We start from the raw sequence: 13,287 nt of genomic DNA on the forward strand, positions 1-13,287 counted from the left end.
AATGTCTGATATGTTCCTTTGTCTTCATGATGCTTTCTCTTGACTTATCTAACAAACCTCTTTGAGAACATGTATTCTGATTATTTATACACAGAAGGAAGAAGGTAACTAAAGGGTGGTGGGGGATATCAAGAAACTGCAGATTTAATGTAAAATGTGTACTTTTTCTATGCAACCTTGAGTGTTAGCATTTAGGTTAAAAAAGCTCCTCTTTTACTTCCATCCTGTCCTCAAAATATGCTTCAAGTTTGATCTGTTTTGCAGTGATCTAATTTTCAGGCTGGTGTTTGCATGGACTCGCAGGTTCATCTCTCAGATGGGCTCTAATTTTATTTTTAGCATCTAATTTCAGCAGAAGAATCCCAAAGCGCTGAATTATTTATTTTATTCACTCTCCTCCTGTTTTGTTCCTCCATCAGCACCTTTTCTGAAGCTGGACGGGACACAGGCGGTAGTGAGTTGCAGGAGGTGGGAATGTCCTAAAAAAAAAAAAGAAAAAAAAAAAAAGCCAAAGAAAAGAAACAAGAGTTTGGTGGTCCTCACACTTCATCACTCCGGATCCAGGCCGAGCCGGGGCGGAGCTACACCTTACAGCTCTCATTCGGACGCTTTGGATACTCGCAGTGGTGCAATAGTTGTTGTTTTTTTTTTTTTTTTCCTCGGGTGGCTTAGTTGGTCTGATCAAAGACGAGCGGAGGTGCACATTGTGTCGACAGATCGCCATGGGAGCACAGGGCTCATCGCAGCGGGACGGGAAGATCCAGGAGGATGCGTCAGCGTCAGCTTCAGCTTCAGCCTCCGGCGGGGAGCTGAGCGCAGAGGTGAAGGTGCTTCAGGAGGGAAGCAGCGTCCTGGACGGAAAGGTAAAGCTCATTTCAACCCCCCCTGCAAGCCTCTAAGACAGCCCTTTGCACCTGGCAGAGAGAAGAACGTTCCGGATTTCATGTTTGCAAACATACTTATTGTCCCAACAACCTCCTGCAATGTTCCGCAGCGCTCCATGTGCGCCTGTTTTTTTTTTTTGTTTTTTTTGCTGAGTAATGGGTCGACTTGTCTGCAGTCCCGCAGTAATAAAACGCCAGCATGCAGCCAGGACTGCTTCACATTTACAGCCAGGCGGGTTAAAGAGCTTCGGATACCCAGCAGCCTTCCCTGTAAATGTGTTTTAACTGTTTGAAAACGTAAAGAAACGGATTCTTCCAAAGAGATAAAACGGACTCGGAGGTGACTCTGCACTGCTTTTTGCTTATAAATGTAAAGCGGACTCCCCCAGTTTTTTTTTTTTTTTTAAGTCTCCAATATTAAAAAAGAAATAGCTAATGAAAAATATTAAATATTTTAGTGCAACCCAAAAACACATGATGTGGACAATTGAAACCAATTATCCTTTGAGGAAAAAAAATCATGAGAAAATGAATACAAAAAAGATTTGATGGCAGGATAATAGTAATTGATTTGATTTAACCCAACATCCAAAGCTTTTTAAATAAAGGCGTAGATGATATTTACCAATATTATAAATACAGAAATACGGAAAAGTAGGAAAATATTTAAATAAGTAAACAATGGTGCTTATCACCAATCAGTGCCTGACAGGTACGTGTTAGTTTGCATCAGCAACTTTAAACCTAAATGAAGTGTTTGTGTTGATTTTACGGTGGTATTTTAACCATATCTTTTACACTCTGTGCTGCTTCTCTTCTGGTTTTCTATGTTTTTAATAGTTGGAATCACGTGGAAACTTTATTTTTATGATCTATTCGTCAAAACTAGTTAAATATCAGAGTCAAAGGCAACAGAAACTCCAAAGTCTTAAGTGGGAATAGAAAATGGATGGATGCACAAAAAGAAGCACCAAATGTTGACCCTACTGAGGAAGACGGGGGTTTTACTTAATGCAGAACCTAAAGGGGAAAATCAATTTGAAAATAGCTGCTGACTAAAATGCTAGACCACTTATCGAGCAATTGTTTCAACTCCTAATCTAAATTAAATCAAGCATTTTCCCCTGGAGACGACTTCCTCACTAACAGAGGAAACCATGATTTAAGCTCTCTGGGAAGGTCACTTTTTCTAGCCGAATGTTTGACAGATAAGACAGGGAGACTAATCTGCCAAATAATTAAACTTCAACCATAGACCTTAAATTCTGAAATCTATTGCCGCCCTTTTCTGTTAATATACAGAAAACCCCTTCTGAAGTGTGTGTGTGTTTCACCACCTGTCTCATACATGCTCTGCATAACCTGCTGGGTTTACTGACATTTTAATGTGCGAAAGGTCAGCAGGTCACATTTTGCTGCTTCTCCTGAAAGACCTCCAGGACAGTAAAGCCAACAAAGCTGGAAGCTTAACGTTCCTGCAGATTTTTATCACAGCTTCATCTGTTCACACTTGTTTCCTTTCCAGGGAGATTCTTGTTTTGCCCACATTTCCTCATAACATAACGTCTCGGGAGTTGTTTCCACGTAATCTGTGCGGTGTAGTTTGTGCCTCCTGTCGCTGGCATCACCGCCTTCACATCATTTTTCGCATGAATTTTGGCACAACGTAACGCATTGTGACGTCACCGGGGCTCTAAACCTGCTTTTCTTTCCGATTCCAGCTAAAGCAGGTGATGCAGACCAAAGCGAACATGTAGCGGCTCGTTTACCTCGAAGATAAATGAGCCGCTTGTGTTGTGCTGTTTGATCCAAGCGCAGAAATTGTGTGATTGCTAACCAAGGCACTGCAATTAGGAAAATATCAGTTCATGTTGCTTTGTTTAAACTCGTGAAACATCTGCATAGCTTTACCGACGCAGTAAAGTAATGACTTTAACGTGATCCAGCTCCAGAGTTACATAACCTCAGAAAAAGCGCTCTTGTACCCTTGCAGGGCTGGAACAGGTGCATTTATGGCTCCTGCTGTTGCTCAGTTTCATAATTACCGTGCCTAATTAATGTTTCAGCCCCTTTGGGCCTTTGTCTAGACACTTTTTAATTCGCTGCTCTCTCTTTTTTTTTTTTTTTTTTGACTGTGCAAACCTGGAAAGTTGTTGTTTTGCTTGGGCAGAAGGGAACCATGACCTTGGCTGTTGCATCAAGTCTTTTATTTTTTCACCATCTCAAAGAGGAGGGAGGGAGCAGAGCTGTGCAGCATTGCACTAAGACAGATCTCTACTTTGAGAGGCATCTGTCAGACATGTTAAAGCTTAGACATTTACCTGCTCAAACAACTTGATGCATTCAAGTGCAGCTGCATGTTGTGGTGTGTTTTGGGACCAGAGAGAGGGCGAGTAGGCTGTGTTTGGTAGGTGATAACGCGTGCTCGGTCGATGTGGTCGAAGCTCCCAAGCCTGATACGCAGACGATAAATATCCTCCTCACTCCGCAGAGGAATTTTAGAAATGTGTGTGTGTGTGTGTGTGCGTGTGCGTGTGTGTGTCCCTCCACCACCGGGACACGCCTTCCTCATGCTTTACCATCTCCTCAACCTCATAAATGCTGTCAAAATAAATCACTTTAGGTGTTCGAGCTCCAATGGGTTTTGATAAAATATGCTCTTTTACCCCTCATCACTGGATAATTGTGATCTTTATGGCATATAAATGAAAAAAAAAAGTCTGTACAGTGCCTTCCAAAAGTGTTTATACTCATTTTTGAAATATTTTATAGGGTTGAACCAGAAACTTTAATGTATTTTAGCAAAATTTTTGGGGACTGACCTTTTTTTTCTCACAATCCCTCTTTTCTCTGACACTCCTAAATAAAAACCAGTATAACAGATCTCCTTAAGACGTCACTTAATTATAATTCAATGTGTCCTCCTGTGTGTGTGCAGGAATTAGAACAAACTTAGTACTTTTTTTACTTTCTTTTTTTTTCTTTTGCTCTTTCCTTTGGTTTGTCGTATTTTATTCTAATTCATGCAAAGCACTTTGAGCTGCCTTGTTGCTGAAAATGTGTAATAAAATGACCTTACCTTCTGTGAAGGCCCAGTGTGTTTGGTGGAGAACATTTTAAGGAACATCATGAAGATCAGAGAGTGCAGCAAACAGGCCAAGGAGAAAACAGTAACTCAAAACAGGGTCAGTGTATAAAACATAATCCCTGAAGTCCTCTGATCGAGATTTAGACTCTGTGCTCTCTAAGACAAACCTCTACTTACAATAAGATGACATATTCTTATCATAATCGTTTGATTTTTTTCCCCTAGTTTTTTCCTAGTTAATGATACAACGATCTAAACTTGGGGTCTGAGTGCAGGTTATGATTGTTAATGATAATGTTTGTGGAAGCCGTGTCCCAATTTCCAACAGCTCTTAAATGTTCAGAAGATGCGTTAAAAACCCATCAGCTCCTTTCATATGACACAATATGTAATCAGCCAATCATGTCAACACATTTAGTCCTTCAGAAGTTGATTTACTGTTTAAACTGAGAACCAGAAACAGGAAGAAAGTGGTCGCAAACTAATCGGTTCAGGACCGATTCCTCAGGGGGTTTGTTATTTCATTTCATATTAACTACATGATCATTTTAGATGAAAGCAAACGCCCTCATTCAATTTTAGCTTAATGCTGAGAAAGCTCAGATAAACATACTTGCCGAGACGTTGTAGGCTTGGGTTTTTTGCCTTTGCATTATTTTTGTATCGCTTAATTTGCACTCGGTCATCACAACGGCAGACACAGGTGACTCCAATGATCCAACACCCGGTTATGTAAAGTAATGTGTTCTGATTAAAGCTTTCACGTTCCTGTATAATGAGCTGCGGCTGATCAGATGCTGCCCTGGCTCTGATTATCCTGGTTAGCAGAGAGAAAAAGAGGGGAGGGGGAGGCAGGCGGGGAGCGAGACAGAAGATTCATTGACGATGGGCCTGGATGAGGAGCAGCGTTTTGGGTGGGCGAAGGGAGAGGGGGGCGAGTACATCCAAAGGGAGAGCGAGAGAAAAAAACAGTTGGAGGAAGAGAGAGAGAAAGTTAGGGTGGGGGGGTGAGGCGTCAGCATGACACAAAGCCAGATGAATCAGCCGATTGTTCCCTCTGTTCTCCCTCCTGCCTGATTTTAAAAGGACTCCGATGACAGAGGTTGAGCTAAAATGGGCTCAGGTAGAGAAAGAAGGAGCGGACCCGGTGCCGCGGAGAGCGTGGGTGTTGACAGGGAAGGAATGGGTCCTACTTTCACATGGCCCACAAACGAAACTCATCAGTGATCTGTGAAGCAAAAAGGATTTAAAAGTACCGTAGACCTGCTTCAGTCGCCAGCTGTGGTCATTTATTCTTTTAAAAACGCAACAAAGTCACTGCTTTAAAATCCACAAAGCTCATCCTGCACAGCACATCCTACTGTTGTTGGTAATTTCAGTATACAAATTTCACAAAATCCCCAGTGCCACAACTATTGGTACCCCTAATGATTCTTACAATGCATTTTTAAAATGTTTACCAGCTAGTCAAAATGGGAAAGATGCCATTATACTGGTTCAGATGTTTATCAGGTGTAATAAAATACCTGTAGTCAGCACAGTAACTAAAAATGACTAGAACTGTAGTCATGTTTTTATTCGTCTTTAGAGTGTCATATTTCTGTTCTGAGAAACCAAAATTTGTAAAAAAAAAAAAAAAAACGTACTTGGATTTGCTAAAATTCTGTCTATGCGCTTGCTTGAGGTGGTTTTTGCCTTTTCCAAAAAAACAGTGAGTGTGCTAACGGGAAGATGAAAATACATTTTCCGAATACGTTCTTATGTAGCAAACTTTCCTATCAGAGTTTCCTATCATGAAACTCTGATAGGAAACCAGAGTTTCATGTCTCTGGTTTCATTACCAGAGGCATGAAACTCTAAGTCCCATCTGCAGGTTCGGAGGGGAGGATTCTCTGTTTCATGGTCCATGTTAGTTTGAAACATTTGGATTGTGTTTATTACAACATCTGACAAAATTTTGCTCTGCGTTGTGTGGTTGATTTGCTCGAAACCAGTAGATGGAGACCCACTTGCATTTTTCTTTTTTTTTTCCTTTTTTGTGACATTTCAAAAATGTCCTTAAAATTCACATGACAATTAGATGAAATATAGGACCCAAGTTTGTTTTGTTACCATGTTTATTGGTGAAAATGGTAGAAAAAGGCTAAAAAATATATATCTAAAGTTTAAAGCTAGAGACCTGTGTCAAAAAAAAAACTATAAAATTCATTTGACACCAAATTAGCGTAATGTATGCCTTCTACCACAATCATAAACAGCAGGACAATAATCTGATAAACATAGAAACTCTTCACAATGATGAGCTAAAGTGAAGACTTTTATTTCTTCAGGGTCAACAGTAAGTGTGGAGTAAGAAATATGAAATTGCCTTGAAGAAAATGTGAAACTTTAGCACAAAAACACAAGTTTTCACATCTGTTGGCCTCTAAAACTGAAACTGAAAACCTGAAACTCATCCTGAAACTCATCCTGAAAGCTGAAAGACGGCTCACTTCTCCAGCTGATTAGACCAGCGTCCCTTTGTGGGGTCGGAGAGTTCAACAAATTTTACCTAACCAAATTAGTCAAATTGAAGTAAAAAGCCTGCTGACGGAGATTACTACTTCAGTGACGTGGAACGTATAGAAGAGGGGCTGCGTAGCAGATAAGGAATTAATTCATTTAAAATGCAGAGTCATGAAAAACTAAATAAAATCAGGCTAATTTGATTCCAGCATTGGGATTGACAAACTAAAAGTCTTCAGCAGCAACGTTAATGTCCACCAAAAACTTTCTAAAGTTGAATAACAGCATAATAAGATAATCAAATGTCAGTCAGTCCTTCCTATAGCTGGAGAAGAACAGCAAGATGATTTTTTATTTTTGTTCAAAAAGTTAACCTTGCTAATCAAGACAGTTTTTTTTTTCTTGCTGTGTTTTAAGAGAAACAGGAAGTGGCTGTCGGCTAATCAGTCTGTCATAAGGAGAGCTTCCTTTTCTCCCTGCTTTCAGATTCATTCCCGGCTCAGTCGCTGTAAAAACAGCCGTCTTTCTCTGAGGATATGAAAAAACCCTTTTGTTCCTGTCTTCTGTCCTCTCCCCGACACTCAGCTCCGATAATGAATCCACGGGTCAACACTAAATACTACAATGACTTGGAAGTTATTACATAACAGTGCTTCTTTGCTGCTTCATTTTGCCATGAACGTGCGTTCCCAGGATGTTAGCCAAGCTTAATTAAACATCAAAATTGAAATCCGTTCTCTCAATAACGGACTCAAAATATTGTGTGAAATCCTTAAAATCAACTGTAGTAATGTTTTTTGAGAACTTATCATTGTGAATGGTTTATTATGATACATTTCTGAATGTGTGTTTTATAGTTCATTGAAAAAAGTAAACGTATGCTGGTTTATCCACAGTTTTTACTCCTCGTTATTTTATTTTTAAGCAGTTATGAAACACAAAGCTGCTGTGGCAGTTTCTCAACAGGTTGTTGCTAGGTAACCAAAGTTATTGGAACTTGAAACTGCTTGCCACCCAGCAGGTTGTTGCTAGGTAACCAAAGACTGAGTGAGCAAGTTAGTTGATTCCACCAACTAGCTTAACTTACTGTGAGAAGTTGAGCAGCTAAAGCCTTTCCTCTGCCTACATCTCCCAGAATGCTGTGTGGTTCTGGATGAGAATTAAGTGAATATGAAAAAAAATGTAAAAAAAAATTAAAACTTTATTCAAATAAATACATTAACATACATAGAGGATTTTTAGCAAAATGACAAATATCACGTTATTTAAAAAAATGTTTAAGAAGTATATCCACAAATATTAACAATGTTGATGTTAAAATCTTGCAATCTTCAAATGAAGTTAAAAAAAACCCCTGAATATTCCATCTTATGTATTATCTATTGATATTGATCACATGTCTATTGCCATACAAATTATTGATTTATTGTCCAGACCTGATATATGCCTTGGATTTTATGTGGTGAACCAACACACAACAGTGGATATTCATCAAATGAAAAACATTATAGAAAGAAAATCTTAAAAGCTAAATGGTGGAAAACGTAAACTGCACGTCACCCTGCAACATGGTAGCGGCGGCATCATGCTGTGAAGATGCTTTTCTCGAACAGGAACAGGGAAACTGGTCAGAGTTGACAGGAAGAATGGTGGAGCTGAATCCAGAGCAATCCAGGCAACAAATAAAACAGCACAACAACACTCCTAAAATTCATTTAAAACACAATGGGATAAATTGTTGTAGTATGGAAAAAATTGTAGGAACGTTTATGGTGTTGAAATACCTTTGCAATGGACTGTAGTTTAAGCCAAAATGTAAAATTTATACGACACAAATTCATTTAACATGAAGCATGTAAACGCATTAGAATGAGCCTGTGTGTTCTGCTCATCCTGTGTTTTTCAGTGCAAAAAAGTATGAGCATTTTAATGAGATTAAAAATTTTAACCTCGCACGAGAAGATCTTTACATAAAAGGTGGTAAACATATTTTGTGTCCTGCTTTAACTTATCTTTAATTTGAACTGCATGACCACAGTACACGATAATGTCTTGTATTCAATTTAAAAGCTTAATTTTTTTATATATATATATATATTCTCACAGCTAACAAAAAAAGCAGTGTCTCCCAAATGAAGCTGTGTGAGGCTTTTCTTCGGAAGAGAGTTGTTTTCGTCTATGTCCAGAGAGAAACTTCGGGAAAAACACTGAAATGCTTCAGAAAGGGACTGGATTAATCTCACACATTGGCGTGTCAGGTGTATCATCTAATTAAACAAATATTTACATTGATCCTCTCCAAGCATGGGTCATTTTAGGCTATTGCAATGTCTGTCTGCATGGATTGATGGAGGGTTTTCATGGGGAAGGATTGAGTCCATCTTTTTGTTGCACTCCTTCAGGCCTCTTGCAGCCTTCCTCTCAGCTGCTCATTTTTGTTCATCCATTTTTCATCAGCTTTGGTCCTGATGCTTCATGTCGAGAACACACCGAGAGATGAAGTCATGAGTCACTGTGTGTGTGGGTGTGTGTTTTTGGTAACTGCATGTCTTTGTGCGAGTCGGAGCATTTCAAGGACAAACATGGAGTCGTGTTTTTATAGCGCAGCTGATGCACTGGAGTTCAGCTCTGAATGTGTTTACGTCATGGCTGTTGTTACAATGGCTGCCGGCTTTTGGAGTGAGAGAGGGAGAGAGAGAGTGTGATCTTTTCCTAAAATCCAGAACACCTAATTTGGCGTGTACATTTTTTACATGCATTTCCCAGAGTTTTGTAGAAACATTACTGACATCCTTACAAATGAGGTTTTTTATTGAGACTTGAAGTTTTGGTCTGATAAAATGAACCAATTTTTTTCTAAGATGAGTTTTGACTGCTTTGAAGAGCAACTTGTTTTGGTGCAGTCTCTTTAAATGCGAACGAGGCATTTCACGCTCTGCGAAGGTCGCAGAAAGCTCCATTCTCGCAAGTTCGGCCATCTTTATATTGCAATGAATGACGAGGGTTAATGCACTCTACGACCAAAACATTTTGACTTATGCACTTGTAGCTTCAGTGTCCCTGAACTTGGACTACAGAATAAAAATGGTGGAGTCGCAAAACAAATACTGTGATGTAATAGACAAAAAGCTATAATAGGAAATGGAGACAACTGAACGACTTTAAAACTATAAATGTATTTTGCTCTTGTGATCATGAACAGCGTGTTGTCATATGTGGTGAGAGATTATTGTTTTGAAAAATGAATTCTGGTGTACCCCACGGCTCAGTTGTTAGTTTTCTTTTATATATGCTCTGTATACTAACATAGTTTGTTGTATTGATAGTTTCCATTAGCATACATCCAAATACAGTGATGGTTGTTTCTGCTGCAGCATGGTTTGATAAATCATGGCTCACAGTCGGTGTGAGATTTTTTGGTGCAAAACTTGTGTTTGGAGTTGAATGATGGGAGCAACAGCAACATCTGCAAATAATCACAAGGATGTGGAGACAAAATAATGATCCCAAAAACATCCCAAATTTCACAGTGTTCCACCTCGAGCAGCAAGAGGTGAACGTTTTTATGTGACGTTCCGCGAGGGCTTCAAATAATTTAGCTTTTCTCCACAGGCTTCCGCAGGGGAGTTGATGTGGGATGAGTCAGGAATTTCACTGCTTTCGCTCTCATCTCCAGAAAAAAAACTGCAAATATTCCGAACAATTTCTACAAATTGTGTAGAGGCTGACATAAAACATTCTTCTAGCTCTGTGATTTCTATTTAGAACAGCATCTTGAAGTCAGAAACACCTTTACTGAAGGAAACTTGACTTAGGAATCTAATTATTTTAATTTTTTTATTATATGCATACTGGATTTAGAATCTCAAGTTGTGATTTCAATTCTAGCCTAAGCGCTGTTACGACGATGCAACTCCAAGAAACAGAGATGTTTGTTGGTTTAAGCAAAATATAATTGATACTTGAAACTTTTTAAATTTAAAACAGCCACTTAACAGTGCAGCTTAACTTAACAACAGAGGGACAGCAGCAAGGGGCTGATTGCAATACTGGACAATAAGATGCTAGTTTCTTATATTGTTTTAAAAGGAATTGGCAGATGGATTAAGGTGTGGCTGTGATTTTATTTTGAGTTTTTCAGTCAGGTGACAGATAAAAATGTGGTCGGCATGAAGCAGCATGTTCTGCAAAAGAATGTCGCTAGGAAAATAATGATAACGTTTTGAAACCGGACAAGTCCAAAACATGGAAATATTACAGACTGTAAGGTCCCAGAGATAAAGCCGTTCCGATCTAAAGTCCTTCAGATGTACAGCTGCTAGTCATCATGGACGTTTTGCTGCAGGTACAGCTGCACAAGATGATCATGTCATAATACCTTAGAGGTCTCCACAGCCCATTAAACCTTTTTTTTCTCAATTAACTACAAATTTCAGTCAAGTTTGAGAGGATTTATGTGACAGAGTAACAAAATAAGTAAGAAAAGGAAAGTTATTTTCTTTCTTTTTTTTCCAGCCCTGTTTACTCTGATAAACCCGACTCAAATGCAAATCAGCCAGTTGCCCTAATGATGCCCTCACAGTATGGTGATGAAAGTATCGTGCTAATCTTGACGATTCTACAGGCTGCAAAAGATAGTGGCGGAAGAGGTTCACCTTCCAGCAGCACAATGACCCAAAACATGCAGCATATTTATGTTTCGTAACTTTTTAATTTGAGAATTGCTCTCACAACGTGAAACTTCACAGACACTCCGCAGCCAATCTGGCCAGTTTGACTGAGTTTGAGCTATTTTACAAAGCAGAATTGCCAGAAATGTCAACATTTAGATGTTTGTGATTTTGCACTGCTTTGTATTGATTTATCACTTAAAATATCAATAAAATACACACACAAAAAAATGATGGTTGTAACATGACATGTTGTAGGACAGTTCAAGAGATATGGATACTTTTGCTGTAAATGCTAAAGATGTCTACTGTAAGATTTGCATTAAAATATTTTAGGCATTTTTATGCTCATCCTTTTAAATATTGATGCAATTTACTACTCAAGATTTATGTGCTGCCTCTAAAAAAACACTTTATCTGGAAAAGCGTGACATTGGAAACCCATCCTTCCAGGTTCAGCCAAAAACCAAGAGGTCCCGAGGTCAGATATTTGACCCTGAATGTTGTTTTTTCTTGCCCCAAAACTTGGATAAAGCACACACTTATTAATAGACCAATAATTTAGGAGTAATTTAAAGCCAAAAGCCATAAAACAACAAAGTCTGGTTTAAGTGTCTCGCTAATTAAAACCATGTTTACGATGTCTGTGTCCTTTCTAGAAACACCCGGCTCTGCCGTCGTCCTCTCCCGTATGTGGCTCTCGAGTACAGATGCTTATCGGAGCTTTGAAATATTTAGAGATTCTTGACAGGCGGGTCAGAAGAGAGCCGGGGTTTTGTTTTTTCAACCCAGTTAGAGAGGCTGGCCCCTGGGGGTCAAAGCCTGGCCAGAGTGGCCTGATTGCGATCGTGTCCTGGGGGGTCTTTGCTGCGCCACGGCTGTTTGTTTGTTCTGTTGTTTGGCTCCGTTTGCTGTTCAAGTGTAGCAGCCGCACAGATGAGGGCCGCGCAGGCCGAGGAAAAACAGACAGATTGTGGGAGGTAAAGGAACAAGGGGTTAAAGGTTTAGCGATGCGCTGATGTAGGTCGAACGGTTCGTCCTAAAACGGCAACAGGTGTGAGAGTGGACGGCCTTGTTGTCACTCACCGTTTTGGTGTGTGTTCGGTTTGGGCTTTCGGCCTCACTGAAGCAACCGGAGCAACACTGATTTAGCTCTGCAACTTAATTTTGTCCCGCTCATTTTGCATTTTGTCAATTTGATTCTCTTCTCACGACATCTTCAGTATGCGAACCGGAAATTAAATACAGCTGACTGTCACACAGAGAGACTTGTTTGGCTTGCAGTTCTGAGACATAGTAGATCACAGAACTGTAACTGTGTTAAATTTAGTGAATTTTATGCTCACTCTTTTCTAATCAATTCTTACAGTTTAAGATGTATTTAGCATTTAATTTATGCAGTGACACTCATTGTGATCACAGACCTTTGTGATTGTTGTTGTTTTGGATAAGCATGGAAAGTTTTCTTCTCTCAGACAGTAAAATGTAAAGATTGCTGCATGTTTTCCAAATATTATAATCATATTGTTCAATTTGTGCAACCAATAAGTACACTGGTTTTCTGCATGTCATAAAGTAACCTAATAGTATGTTTTTGTCATCCTTTACAATTGTGGATGAGGTCTAATCTTCCGATAATCTTCTGTAAAACAGAGTTCTTTTTTTTTTTTTTTTAAATCTTTCTTGTCATGAAATAATTTTCATCCAACTGAAAATGATTTCAGTTTGGATGAAAGTGCGAGAAAGCAGCCACCGCAAATCACAATTTAACAGCTCTAAACGAAAAACTAGAAATTATGGTGTTGAACTCTTTTGCTACCTTTGACATTTTATAGTCATGATTAACTAAGCATTAATAAAACAGACTTATCTATGTGATTTCTTGCTTCAGTCCTGAAAGGCTGCCAAATATTTCAAAATCAATAAGATAAGAGATTTAAAGCTAATAGAGACCAAACTTCCTTCCTGTTATCCACTGAAAGTCTTTGCTCTGAGGGGTTTTTTTTCTAACTTTGTCTTTCAACACCTCACTGATGTTAAAAATTGTTATAACCTCCACAGGAAACATGTTGTTACAACCGAATGCTTTTTCTTTACTATGGTGCGTTCACTGGTTGAAAAAAAACATAAAATTTTTGAG

The 13,287-nt window shown here is 39.1% G+C and overlaps 1 protein-coding gene across 1 annotated transcript in view; it reads left to right on the forward strand.

Annotated features, from left to right (window-relative positions):
* The first annotated feature begins 535 nt into the window (after positions 1-535).
* akap12b (A kinase (PRKA) anchor protein 12b) overlaps positions 536-13,287 on the forward strand; it is a 45,055-nt gene continuing 32,303 nt past the window's right edge. Inside the window, exon 1 of the mRNA XM_008397692.2 lies at positions 536-863. Within this exon, the coding sequence (XP_008395914.1) occupies positions 723-863 (141 nt within the window). The 5' untranslated portion in view covers positions 536-722. The remainder of the gene's footprint in view (positions 864-13,287) is intronic.

This window comes from Poecilia reticulata, linkage group LG21 (assembly GCF_000633615.1).
Source record: "Poecilia reticulata strain Guanapo linkage group LG21, Guppy_female_1.0+MT, whole genome shotgun sequence".
In the NCBI taxonomy this organism is placed as follows: domain Eukaryota; kingdom Metazoa; phylum Chordata; class Actinopteri; order Cyprinodontiformes; family Poeciliidae; genus Poecilia; species Poecilia reticulata.